At 54.7% G+C, this 13,417-nt stretch overlaps 3 protein-coding genes across 3 annotated transcripts; 2 read left to right on the top strand and 1 right to left on the bottom strand.

Annotated features, from left to right (window-relative positions):
* Positions 1 to 1,328: 1,328 nt before the first annotated feature.
* On the top strand, positions 1,329 to 2,765 carry VTJ04DRAFT_7033 (uncharacterized protein; the record flags this gene model as incomplete). Its single annotated transcript, XM_069365316.1, has 1 exon — positions 1,329 to 2,765. The coding sequence occupies one exon, from the start codon at positions 1,329 to 1,331 to the stop codon at positions 2,763 to 2,765; it is 1,437 nt and encodes a 478-aa protein (XP_069219054.1).
* A 3,475-nt stretch (positions 2,766 to 6,240) lies between these two features.
* VTJ04DRAFT_7032 (uncharacterized protein) lies at positions 6,241 to 7,704 on the bottom strand (the record flags this gene model as incomplete). Its single annotated transcript, XM_069365315.1, has 3 exons — positions 6,241 to 6,321; positions 6,378 to 7,475; positions 7,537 to 7,704. The coding sequence occupies 3 exons, from the start codon at positions 7,702 to 7,704 to the stop codon at positions 6,241 to 6,243; spliced, it is 1,347 nt and encodes a 448-aa protein (XP_069219053.1).
* A 2,825-nt stretch (positions 7,705 to 10,529) lies between these two features.
* On the top strand, positions 10,530 to 12,460 carry VTJ04DRAFT_7031 (uncharacterized protein; the record flags this gene model as incomplete). The annotated part of the gene is made up of 2 exons (XM_069365314.1): positions 10,530 to 11,112; positions 11,181 to 12,460. The coding sequence occupies 2 exons, from the start codon at positions 10,530 to 10,532 to the stop codon at positions 12,458 to 12,460; spliced, it is 1,863 nt and encodes a 620-aa protein (XP_069219052.1).
* Between the last annotated feature and the right edge of the window lie 957 nt (positions 12,461 to 13,417).

The raw sequence follows: 13,417 nt of genomic DNA, 5'->3' as shown, positions 1-13,417 counted from the left end.
TGAAGGATCTGTTCCGTGTACGGTACTGTGAAAATAAATCGATTGTATTCAAGTTGCGCCGGGACTAGGGGATAGAGTATACAAAGTTAAATGATGGCACTTACTATGTAATGTGGTGAGGAGATGGGATATAAGAGAATAGCTCTGGAGACTTTGTAAGTGTTGCTTCTGCGCCTAGCTCTTCTGCTTTAAATATAGGGGATAGAGAGATGGTTAGGTGAACTGTTGTACGGTTGCCTTACGTTCTGCACTACATTACGTTCCGGAGTCAGTGATCTTACCATTGCCGTACTAATCACAACATATCTTGTTTTTCGTACTCTTTGGCAACTAGGAAACGGCTTGTTCCCGACGGCTCCCACGTGTTACTGTCGTTGCTTTGAGGTCCGCCTTTCTGTCCAAGGCTGAGAATGCTCTGTTTGATTTGTGAACTGCTTTTTTTACAGTTGCCAGAGACACTAGGCTGCGGCCGAGGGTCTGAAAGTGCTGCTCAGTGTATATGTTGCTCCAGAGACCATTCACGTATTCAAGTAGGAGCCTTGCCATTCGAGGTGTTGAGCTGAGCCGTGAGGTGAGCTTGGCGCTGATTCACTATTGCCGACCTTTGTGTCGCACACTTCCCCCAGACCGCGCTCAGAAATAGCATGGACGGACAGCAACCATGTGACGCTGAAGCTCCAACGGCATCCCAATGATCCACCACCAATTCGGAACATCAATCACCGAGAAATGCCTGGCAAATGAGCTCCGCCGCCACCAGACATTCCAGAATTTCCCCGGAGGGCCACTCCTCTATATTGCTATGGTTTCGTGCTTGAGTTACGTCGATGGCCATGAGGCTCGCGATCATCCTTGGCTTGATCTCAGAAGGGAGCTCGGAACTCTCCGAGAAGCCGGGACGGCAGCCTTGGCAGCCCCGGTTCCCCGGAATGCACACCCAGCCGTTTGCCTGATCATTGGGTAAATGCTGATTGATGGAAAATTACGGAGCACATTGATGCCGGACTCCGAGAATGCCACGTGAAGACAGAGGACCCAAGGGAACATACTCTGGGGTTTTCCAGGGATCAATGTGTTTTCGAAAAGGATGGCACATGAGATTCATACCATGAATTATGGTTGGCACTATTTGGCCTACCAAAGACGGAGATAACGTGCCACTGGAGGTTGGGTCACGGCGTTAACAGGATACACACCTCGTCCATGGATGTAAGTATAAAAGGATGCTTCCATGGGCATTTACCTGAACGTGCGAGGAGTGAGGAATTGAGGTAGCAGCCCGCTCTTCCCAACACCTTCGTACGCGGTTTGTGTTCTGGATCGCTGCCATGCTGTCCCCGGTTTTTACATCGTCTCTTCTTGTGGCCCTCGGCGCCGCCGGGGTCAGCGCCCAGCAGCGTCAGAGCCTCTGGGGCCAATGCGGCGGAATCGGCTGGAACGGCCCGACCTTGTGTGTCGACGGTGCGACCTGCACATACATCAACGACTGGTACTCGCAATGTCTCCCGGGCAGCAGCCCGACGACAAGCAGTACTCGGATCACCACCACTCAGCAGCAGACCACCTTCACGACCCGCGTCTCCACCACAACCACAGCGGCACCTCCGGCGAGCACGACGCCCTCACAGCCTGGCGGCGGAACTTGCCCCAGCATTCCCAGCGGCCTCGGCAGCCCCGTGGCAAACCAGCTCAATGATCCCTTCACCTTCCACGGAGGTGCCAAGGTGACCAGCAAGGCAGACTGGACATGCCGGCAGGCCGAGATCAAGCAGCTCTTCGAGCGGTACGAGCTCGGTACGCTCCCACCGAAGCCGTCTTCGGTTACCGCCAGCTTCTCTGGCGGCACGCTCAGCATCACGGCGTCGGAGAACGGCAGGTCCATCTCCTTCTCCGTCAGCATTCGCAATATCCCGGCCGGCAACGGTCCCCACCCGGCCATCATCACATACGGCAGCTTCGGCAGCATCCCCATTCCTGCTGGCGTCGCAACCATCAGCTTCAACAATGACGAGATTGCTCAGCAACAAGGCGGCTCGTCCCGCGGTCGTGGCAAGTTCTACGACCTCTACGGCAGCACCCACTCGGCCGGTGCTCTCACGGCTTGGGCTTGGGGTGTGTCGCGCATCATCGATGCTCTGGAGCTCACCCAGGCTCAGACTAAGATCGACCCCACGCGCATTGGTGTCACGGGCTGCTCCCGCAACGGCAAGGGCGCCATTGTTGCCGGTGCCCTCGAACCCCGTATTGCTCTGACGCTGCCTCAGGAGTCTGGTGCTGGTGGCGCGGGTTGCTGGCGCATCGCGGCGTGGCAGAAGAGCCAGGGCCAGAACGTCCAGGACTCTACTCAGATCGTCCAGGAGAACGTCTGGTTCTCGCCCAACTTCAACAACTATGTCAACAATGTGAACCAGCTTCCTTTCGACCATCACATGCTGGCCGGTCTCATTGCCCCGCGTGCTCTCTACGTCATGGAGAACGTTGACATGGAGTGGCTGGGTAAGGTCTCAACCTACGGCTGCATGGGCATTGCGCGCAAGCAATGGGAAGCCCTCGGCGCCCTCGATAACTTTGGCTACTCGCAGGTCGGCGGCAACCAGCACTGCAGCTTCCCGTCGTCGCAACAGGGCAACGAACTCAGTGCCTTCATCGGCAAGTTCCTGCTGAACAACCCCAACGCTGGAAACACCAACATCTTCCGCAGCACGGGCAACCACAACTTCAACATCAACTCGTGGAGCCCATGGACTGTCCCCAAGCTTAACTAAACGAGGAGAAGATTGAACTGTGTTGTCATAAATGTTGGTTCAGGTCTCCATGTACATAGCTAGCAGAGTTAGTTATCTGGTTGGGCGGTGAATGTGCCCGAATACAGACAGAACATGGGATGGATGCATTGCCGTTCGTTGTCGATCACAGACACATATGTCTGCTATGGTGTTGCGTTGTGCCGTACAGCAGAAGTGCTCATGTCTAGTCCTTTGTCACCGTTCGACCCCCTTCACTTGCGTCAACGTCAATTGGCCCAGCAATCCTGCTCGCAACCATGCCTGATGACTTACGGTGACGTCAGAGCTTGTTACACAGCACAACTCATCTCCCGACATTTGCCCCACATCCATGGCTCTGGCACCTGGGGATGAGTATGCAGGCATAAGAATTGGGCATCGAAAATTTAATTTCAAAGTGGGAAATCTCCTCACCAGCACTGTTGTCCTTAGCCCGCGTAGCTAAGTTGGGTGCTACATACCTCCGGATTTCCCTTTTCGGAGACCCGGCGCCCACGAACCCTCATGGTTGATTGGAGATAGACAAACTTACAGATGGTGGGGAGCCCAAGAGCCACGAAGGGAAGCAACGAAGGTAGGTAATATTGGCATCATTCAACCTGCTGATACACGGTATCTTGTCTGTGTTGAGGTTGGTAGTTGTGAGACCACCCTCGAAATGACGAGGCCATCTTTGATAGACATACATGCCGAAAATACGGGATCAATTGGTCAAAGTTATGTCCTTTCAAATGAAATCGCTCGACCAGACATACTTGAGAACAACACAGTCAGTTTCACCGTCCTATCTTTTTTATAATTGTGACATCATGCTCGATTCCATGAGGGAGGCTGTACAACATATTTTTCGGTGACCCTGTCATCACCGGCCAGATTGGGCATCACGCCGTGAACCACCTTCTCGAAAGACGTATGAGTCGGTGGATGACAAATCTCGTCGTATAGGTTGTGGCTTGCTGGGCTAAGGTTGTTATTTCCATACTTTCTTTCGCATGCCTCGTGGGGGTTTCTGTTGTCGAATCACCGGGTCCCTCCACACACCATGATGTTGGGAAGAATGGGAGGGCATAATATCCCGCACTCATCCTTGGCCAGCCAGCGACCAACATGCCCAACGTAACCAACAAATGTTGGAAGCAATCATGTTGTGGCCATATGGAATCATTGGGCCTTCGGGATTAAAGTTCGGTACCTTACTCAGCGTCCACTTATTGGGGCCCGTCAGACCGTCAGATCAAACCGGAAACTCTGGGTTTCACCAGACAAAACCTCCTACTATCTAAAATCCAAATTTCTGGTTCTTAGGCCCGGTCATCCTTTGGGCCGAGCGTCAGGTTGGACGTAGGTTCTGGATGACAGAAAGCTAACTCGGTCATCGTACATCACTAAAGGGGACCATGAAAGGGTCTCAGTTCGCCAAGTTGGATTCCAGAACCTGCCATTCTTCATAGCCTTCTGTGTATTGACCTCGATCCCTGGTAGATTTCCATGCCCGTGACCCTGAGATTTTGGATCATGTGATGGTGTGGGATATGGTTCCTTGTTTTCGAAGGAACGCGACGGCCCCAACCATCTCGAGCAGGGTCTCCAATCCATAGGTACAGACTCTCTATGCAAATCTTGTAGTTCGAGTATCCATCCTTCAGCCCTTGTCACCCAAGATTCACGTCCATGCCCAATGGACGATCTGGAGCAAGAGTCGAGAGGCAGATTTAGGCATGAATGGTGTGGACAGCGTTTGGCAACGCCTTGTCATGTTGACGAATCCCTGATGTTGGAGCTATATTATATGTGATCTTGTTGTCCTCATTTCTGACAGATCAAGTTTGAGGTGGCCAGCCGCTAAAACAAGAGTTTTTCAACCTAGTCCTCCCATTCTAATTGCAGCATCTGATCGTCATGCTCTTCTCAGGAAAAGCAAACAAACGTGTCTCCCCTAGGAAGACGACTAACTCCAGGCTCCAGCAACATGGGACAGCGGCTCCGGTCAATGTCTCGTTCTTGTTTGCTGTAAACGAGTTTGTAGTTGATTATGAGCCCTTGCCAGGACAGGGACCACTTGTGACGGATCAGTGGTTCAACTTGATCCCTCCTCCACAGCCCCAGGCATACCAAGCCGAATATCCTGGGGTTGTCTTCCGGTACTCGAACGGCGAGGTTACTCCGGCAGAAGGTTACCAATGGTATGTGGAATACGTCCTTCTCCGAAAACAAATGGCGCTCTAAGAAGGAGACCCGCTGATGAGAGTTCCGCACTTTAGGTCCAGGGATGCCATGGGCGTTCCAGGGTACGTCGTCAGGAAGGGGCCGGATGGCCAAATTACAGGCTATCCAACTCCGTACCGGTCCAGCACGGTTTTTGCCTGCTCTGCTCTGCTGCCCGTGATTGTAGCAGACGGAGATGCGTCAGTTGGCCACACGTTTCTGCGCCGTCTTTGTCCATGTGACAGTCGCTATAGCGACCTACACTCGGCATGGTCCCCCCTTCACTTCGGAAGCCACAGCAATGGCATCTCTTTGGTGTACTCCGGTGCCATCGGAGATCCCTGGGTAGCGGGCCGAGATGCTTCGTGGATCCCAGCCCTGGTACCCAGTGCCTACAAAAACACAAACCCGACTGCTCCGCGTTCGCGGGGCTTGTCGGGTGAGCTACCCGTTCTCCTAGCATTGATGGGGTTCCATGGCAGGCCAGGCCAAGCGAGCCAGGTGTTTCTGGACCAGAAGTGGCATAACCATGAATGGGATGGACAAAACAAATCCAGATACCGTGGGTTATCTTCATCCTTCTCTACCATATTCACTCATACAGTTGAGGAGATGAAGCACTGACCACCAATTGGCGGTATGACAAGCAGTTCCCAAGACCGGAGAGAAACCACGTGGGTTATTTGTCCAAGTGTGTGCCGACAACTTAGTTCCGGGCCAGCCTGACTGTGAAGAGTGCAACATACCGGAGGAGATATGGAAGCCAAACCTTCAAAGCCTGGAGTACCATACGGTGCTGGTCAAAGAAAGGCAATGACTGGAGGAGCCGTCCTGAATTTAGCTTTGCTTTGCAGAATTACCTTGGGTTTCAGAAGATGGCCCGTGTTCCTCGCTTCAAGGGCCGATGAAATAGGGAGATAAATCGTCTTGCGGTGCTCCATAGCCTCCTGCTTACCAATGGATCGCTCAAGTGACTGATAGCCCATGAAGATGGACGTCGCACAGACTCTAGCCCTCTGGCAGGAGAGAAACACGTGAGCAGCATCCCGATGGGGTATTTGTATTGCACGGTCTAAGTTGGTCATGTCCCGGCTCTTCACATCAATGCCAATAGCCACAACCAGTCCTCGCGTATTCTCAAAAGCCGCCCACCAGAGCGGGTGGTGTCTAGTCCATGGTATGGCAAGGGAAAATCGAGGTCCAGCCCGAATACTTGTGTCTATTATCATGGAACACGCACAACTTCATCTCATATTGCGTCAGGCAACCTGACGGCAATGTCTCCGGATTGCGTGATGTAGCGGACCCATGGCAGCGAGGGGTATTGCAACTACAGGCTGAGTTAGAACGCATCTCAATGAAGCAGCGTAACAATTATCAACGTACCTTTGGCTCCGTGATCTTTAGGTATCGGACTTGAATGCCGCTGGTGGTGAAGTAAGGGATCTCAAACTTGACTTGGATGGGCCTCTTGGCCCCTTTCCCCGGACCTCCAATGCCACCCATGCTGCCTCCAAAGCCTCCTGTCATGCCGCCACCATGCTCGTCGTCGCCCCGCACACTCGGCAGACCCAGTTCAGCGCGCATCAGGAACTCTTTACCACCACCAAACTGTTTGATCTTCCAGATGATGGCGCTCTGCTCCGGGGCATAGTGGACAGAGCCGACGTTGGTCCGGAAGCGAGGGCTGTCGGCGTCGTCGGGAACTGGGACAATGATCTCGACGTTGTTGGCGGTGCTGCGGCGCTTGAACTGGGCGCGGGCCTTGAGCATGTACTCGATGCGGGACCCGCTGTGCGACTCCACAACACACTCGACCCAGATCAGTGGCTTGACCTGGGTGTTGAGGCGGTACGACATGAGCTCGAACTCTCCGTCTGGCGGGATGAAGCTGATCGTGCGGTCGTTCTCGAAGCGAGACAAGCGCACGCACTGGTGGAACTTGACGTCCTCCATCTCGATGGCCTTGCCGCGGGTCGTCCGCCCCGTCGTCTCAAACATTACTTTGTCGTTGAGCCCAAGACGCAACTCTGGCATGCCGGAGAGGTAACACTTCATCTTGATGGCGCCCAGGATTTCGGACCTCAGGACGTTGCCGTTGGCGGACACGAGAAGGTTGAGGGACTCAATGACATCTAGGAACACCTCGTTCTTGCGGTACCGGATGCCTTCGGAGCGCCATGACACCGCGTTTGTCACAGCGATTGGTGGCCGGGCCTGAACCTCCAGCTTGTGGGATTCCTGGGTAATGTACTCCTGTAAGATCTTAGACTCGGTCGTTTGCGGGTACCCAAAGTCCATCATCTCGTCGAGCAACTCGTAGATGATGACAAAATTGTCCCGGATGGATTCCTCCTCGAGGACCTTGAAATACTCGGTAAAAACCTCGACAATCTTATGCAGGAAGAGAAGAATCTCGGCAGCATTCGTGTTTCGTTTTGTGAGGGCGAGGAGGTACAAGTTGTTGTGACGGATGTAAAGGTACTGTCAGGAGGGCGGGTTAACGTCCGATGGTCGACGCTCGAGAAATCTCGGCCGCACTCACATTGATGCCTTCGTGAGAGAAACATGGTGGAACAGCTGAAGATTCCTCTTCGGCTTCGTTGAGGAGGATTGGGAACTGCTCGACGGCGGACATGGGAATGTCACCCCGATAGTTCCGGGCTAGGAGCGTTTTGCCCTTAAGATCGAGGAAAAAGATGGCCGACGCCATGGTCAACAGCAGCCCCGAAGGAGGAATTGAATGTAAATCCGAAGGTGAAAGCTAATTCTGCGTGATGGCGGAACAGGCGGGGTCCGAGATTCGCCGTGTTGCAATGATGGCGGTTGGTCTTGATGATGGCGGGGTGTGGTCGGGTGCTATCCCTCTCGGTATTGATGCGATTCCCACTCGTACAAAGCTCACTGGTCAGGATCAAAGGGAGGAAATCTAGAGCTCGTCGTTGGTGGCCCGGGCCGCTCCGCTGATCGTTGTCGCCGTTGCCTGTGACGTCGTCGTCGTCGAGGACAGCGTCTCTGGGCCCTCCGCCTACAGCGCGACCAAGGAGGCTGATGTGGTCAATGCACGCCTGGGCCCGACGTGACAAAAGCTCCGGACCCACTTGACAGCTGCGAGGCCGGGGCCAGGCCTTCGGACAGGTGCTTGCCACCCCACCAATCGGAATCCGGCAAAATGTGTCCCCGAGGTGGAGCTCCGTGGCGCGCCCCGATTCATCTCAAAATTTCTGTCTTGGCAGATTATCCTCTCTCTCTTTTTCTCCTCTCAACAACGCGCCCAATAGACAGTACAGGCCATCGTACGCACAACTGGCTCCGGCATTCTGTCGGGGCCGACTCGTGTCGTTGTTGATGAATCTGTGATTTCGTGGCGCGGAGAGAAATCCATATGCACGGTGCCATAAGAGCTGCCCGATCAATTTCCCACTGCTTGGGCAGCGTCAGAGGCACCGAACATATCATGGTGATTGCTTCGAGGTGGTCGGTCTGAGAGTGAATGACGGCCGTATGTTATCCCAAGACCAACCGCCCCGCGTACCATCAAATCTCAAGGACATCCATATCTTTTTTTCATGCTCAGGTACCAACTCGAGGCCTGATATTCGTCAATTGGCACGCCACCGGCTTCCCAAAACCTGGGCTCGCAATCCACTCCACATCAGTCACTTTTCGCCCCAGTCAGGCTTGGGCGAACGCTTCCGTGAACCGCACCTATTGGAACCGGATCCGCGCCTCTGCCCGTGCCGCCCGACATGTGCTTGGTCGTGCTGAGCCTCGGGTTGGGGGAGAAGATTTGTCAACAGCGCGCATCAGAGGGTGGTCTCGGGAGGGTTGGGTCTCCAAGCTTGGCATCCGTGGATCACCTCACGAGGAGGGCGCGCTTGGGAGCGATCAATACTGGCAGACAAAGGGGTCGCTGATCATGGAACTGATGCGGATGGCATCTGAAGACGGGCTCCAGCGAGCCTCCACTTCAAAACTTTGGATCTTGAGGATCTTGGAACTGGACAAAAGTTCCCCATCGACCTCGCACTACACGCACGTACGTACTAGCATGGGAGACAGGCCCCCGCGATTGTTCGAGGTTGCATGTGAAGGTGGGTCAGGAATGACAAAGCCCTCCGAGAGCCGAGCTGGGAGGGGAGGGCAATTTCAGAAGCTGACACGTGCTTCCAACATCTCGTTCTCCAAACCCGCATCTTGCTGCTCACGCTTCATGAAGGATTTTTATCGAATGGCGTGGGCCCTTACTATAGAGTCGGTCAGCTGTCATCCGATGACTTTTGGCAGGACACAGAATGAACTGGACCATGAATACAAACAAGTTTATTGTAAGCGCCGAGGCCTTTTACACGTCCATAATCCTGACGGAAAGATGAGGCGATCCGTGACCTGCGTAATCCAGCGCCTGGCCGGCTTTCAAGTTCCGGATCCGTTCTCTCCGCGTTAATGCAGGCTGTAGATGTGGTGTGGTGGTGGTGTCTAAGAACCTGGAAACCCCGCCGCTGATGCTGGCCGAGCCGCTTGTCGAGCCGCACTTCGACAAGATCCGGCACTGACTCCATGCGACGAGGAGCTGTCTGTACGTGTCTACGCGCCGATACGACTGGTGCACAAGCTAGGGAAGAGACTAACGTAGAAGCAAGGTCCTTGAGACTGCTGGTTTCTTTTTTTAATTGTTAGGGGGCCGAGTGATATCCAAACCGGCGTCCGATCCCGTCGCCGATGTCTCGGAAACCATCTCTCAACTCTGCAGCGACAGCCAGGAACCGCACTCGTTGAAGCGTTCAGGTGGTGTGGACCCTATTTGCACTCGGGCGGGAGGTACCTGGCAGACGGCTGGTTTGAGGGGAGCGCCTGACCTTCCAGGAGCCAGTTGGAATCCCCAGCCCAGACGGCTGCTCCAGAACCTCAGCTCCTCTCCCCACTCTTTCAACCAGCCTAGAAGCGCCTCTCCCAACGAACCGAGAAAAGCTCCCGTCCCTGCTCACCCATCTCTTCTTCCCTTCGTTTTTGGACCAGAATCCTTGCGGCAAGCGTGCGGAGCTTGCTGCCAATCTTCCCGATCAAACACGTGCTTATCGGCGACAGCTTTTCATCCCAGCATCGCCACCGAAACCTGACCTCGTGCGATCCCCGGCCTTGGCTGCATGCCGCCGCAGCCTTTGCCGGCTTTATTCCCTTTCGCTTCCCATCCTTCCACATGCTTGCCGTTCCAGTCGCCCTTCACTACATCTTCGTAGCCGCCCCTCGTTGAACTCGACGTCATTCAGCGCACCCAGCGCATCCGACACGACGAGCTTATCGCAGACCCCTGTAACCGCGACGCATTGGACGGACATACTTGAATATTGTCGGGGATTCTCGAAGAGCGCCTTTCCTCCCATCCGGCGACACCGGGCGAAGACGCGCCGGACGACGACGTGGTCAGGACGGACATCCAAACGTGCTGCTGAATCCTACACCGAACGAATCACGGAGACACTCTAGCAACGCGGTGCCAATGTCGGCGCTCTTTTGAAGCGCCCACCGGCGACCAAAATGGACAATCGTCACGTACGGTCGCCTGCTGGCGAGGATCGAGGCACGGCCCAGGCAGCGGCACAGCAACTTGGAAGCCCTCTCTCCTTCCCCGCAGCTTCGTCGATGGAGGCGCCGTCCTTTTCCAGCCATCGCGGCAGCGGCAGCGAGCCGTCACCGCTCTCAAGCGACTTCTCTGCCCAGATTGACAATTCGCTGTCGCTACAGCTTCCGCCCCTCAAGCTCTCCTTTCCCGACGATGCCCCTACGGAACTGCCACCAATTCAGTCGCCGAACGAAAGGCCGTCCGGATCCGCTGCTCCGACCCTGCCCCCAATCTCCTCGGTGACGGGTGCGCAGGCCCATACACCCCTTCCGAAGCCTCCAGAGGCATCCCCCCCTCCTCCACCGCTCGCCAGCCCCCCGACACACTGGCCGAGCCTCAACCCCTTTACCACATACTACAGGCCAAGCTACCTCGACCCAGTCGAGTCATCGCCGAGCGCCACGTCGGAACAAGGTTCTGGCACGAGGGCGCGCAGTGTGACCCTCGATGACCCGGACGTCCGCATCGCCGCCGAGGCCCTGGGTCAGATGAAGACAGGTGTGTCCTCACGCGTCCACCGTGTGTTCCGACCGATTGAGATGCTAATTGTCCTGGATTGAATCTAGATTGTTCTTCATCACGCTCCCACAGCACTTCCCTTTCATCCGGGGGGCAACGGAAACTTTCTAAGAAGGCCAGCTTTCTGTCGCAGAAGAGCAACAGTGGAAACCGTTCTGAGCCCGAACCTCTGCTCTCACTCATCACAACCGCACATCCGCTCCTCGCTTCGGCCGTTGAGGGCGCCGCCTCTGTTTATGCCGGCGGCAAGAACTATTCCCCCCATATCAAGACTGGCGCTGAATATGTTGAGAGTTATTTGCGGCCTGTTGGGAAAGCCGTGGGAACTGTCAGCCGCAAGACAGGCGTCGAGGGTGGCGTGAGGTGGATCTTTGGAATGCGGAGGAAACAACAGGCGTCGAGCGACATCGAGAATGGAGACCGTGGGAATAGTAAGAGGCGCAAATCAGATGTTCCCGGCAAAGCAGATGGGTCGGCGGATCCGTCGTCCCAAGAGACATTGCCCGATTATGACGACCGGCGCATGTCGATCAGCACCGTGGATACCCTTCCCGCCTACGACGACCACCGGTCACCTTCGTATTCCGAGCTGCCCGACTACAAAACGGTCGTTAGCCAGAGTCCTAGCTCTGCAGGGCAGCCGTGGGGTCAAAAGTTTGTTGTGACTACGTCAGGCCTTGGCGTCGCTATGAAGCAGGAAAGCCTGAGGAGTCTGCGGTACTGCCTCAAGGTTGTGAGGGAGACCAACGGATACATCAGCGATGTTCTCGTCAAGCTGAAAAACGCTCTTGACGAGTATGATTCGGCGGTCCAAAAAGACGGGGAGGACCATGCTATGGAGGGTGGCGACCAGCAGGCGTCTCAGTCGGCTGATAATCGCAGCAGACTGCTAAAGCGCATGAGCGAACTTCGCCAAGACCTCTTCAGCGTCATCCACCGTACTGTCAAGACCATTTCCGAGTACGCCGGTGGCGCGTTGCCCGAGAACGCCAGGAACTTGGTTCACCGGCAACTGATGAGCCTACCGTCGTTGTACCAGTTCCATTACGTCCGGGAGAAGGAAGGTCGTCGCGGTAGCTCCTCGACTCCGGAAGCCCTTTCACGAGAGAGCGCACATCTTGCTCTCTTGTTCGCCAAGGAGGCGTTGCACATGATGACGCAAGTTGGTGAGGTTCTCAACCGAACCCTTGTGAGCGCCGAAGAATGGTGCGAAACGCTGTACAAGAAAAAGGTTGAGCAGGAATCGCAGTCCCCTCCAGCGACGATGGAGCCTGTGACTCCCACGCCGAATCTCCCTGTCGACCGCGACATTACCATGTCCGGCTAAGCAATTCCAGGGCCTGGTGTGGGCGGGAGGGCTAATGGTCTTGGGCGTTAGGACCGGGAAGGTGAACGATGGTTTCGTATACAGCATGTGCGGGTTTTGGAAAAGAAAAAAATATCCGTATCTGACGAGGGATTATTCCACGTCCCTCGGAGTACAGCTTGGCGTCCAGGGCGACGTCTTTCTTTCCTTTTCACTACATTTGTTCTCAACGCTGCAATCCCTTCTCATACCCTTTCACTAGTTTTTTTTTTTTTTTTCCTCTTTCTCCAAGTTTTCATTTCTCGCATTCCTTCTTCGTGTTATACTTCGCTGGCGTCTTGCCACTGATCTTCATCTCTTCTCTCTCGCTGTTATATTTCCTTTGTTCACCAGACTCCATGCCCTGTCATGGAGACCCGGCTGATGTCACTGTGGAATATCAGACAATTCTGGAATAACAGTCTTCTGTGTGTGAACGAAAAATATATGCCTTTTGCAGGGCACAGTTGTTCTTCATTTGTTTTGGTGCGGCTTCATGTGCCTCTCGAGATGTTATCAATTCTCTGAGTTTGCAAAGAGATTGTGTAGTAACGCGAGTTGATATTCAGGCGTAAATGTGACACAGTCAGAGCCCAGACCTGAACGATGGCATATGCAGAATGAAGTGAAGGACGCGGTTTTAATTCTTCTGAGAAACTATCTGAGTCCCAGAGGGCCCGGAAGCCCTGAATATATACACAGAGAGGGGTGGCGCCAGGTGGGCCATCTGGGCCGCCAGAGATGGAGGCTGAGAACTGAGGCTGGCTGACTAAGCCAGACTCAGGCCCAAACCGGCCATATCCTGTCATACACCCCCCAGCTGTGGTCGGCGCCAGCGGCGCCGAGCGCAGCTGTACACAGGATAGGAGAAAGTAAAAGAGTGAATCTGAACCTTCAGGACGCAGTCGTCAGGAAGGAGTAAACAAAGGAAATGGTTCC

Source organism: Mycothermus thermophilus, assembly GCF_041956435.1.
Source record: "Mycothermus thermophilus strain CBS 625.91 unplaced genomic scaffold VTJ04scaffold_4, whole genome shotgun sequence".
NCBI lineage: Eukaryota > Fungi > Ascomycota > Sordariomycetes > Sordariales > Chaetomiaceae > Mycothermus > Mycothermus thermophilus.
Note: the sequence above shows the minus strand (reverse complement) of the source record. Positions and strands in the feature narration are given on the sequence as shown.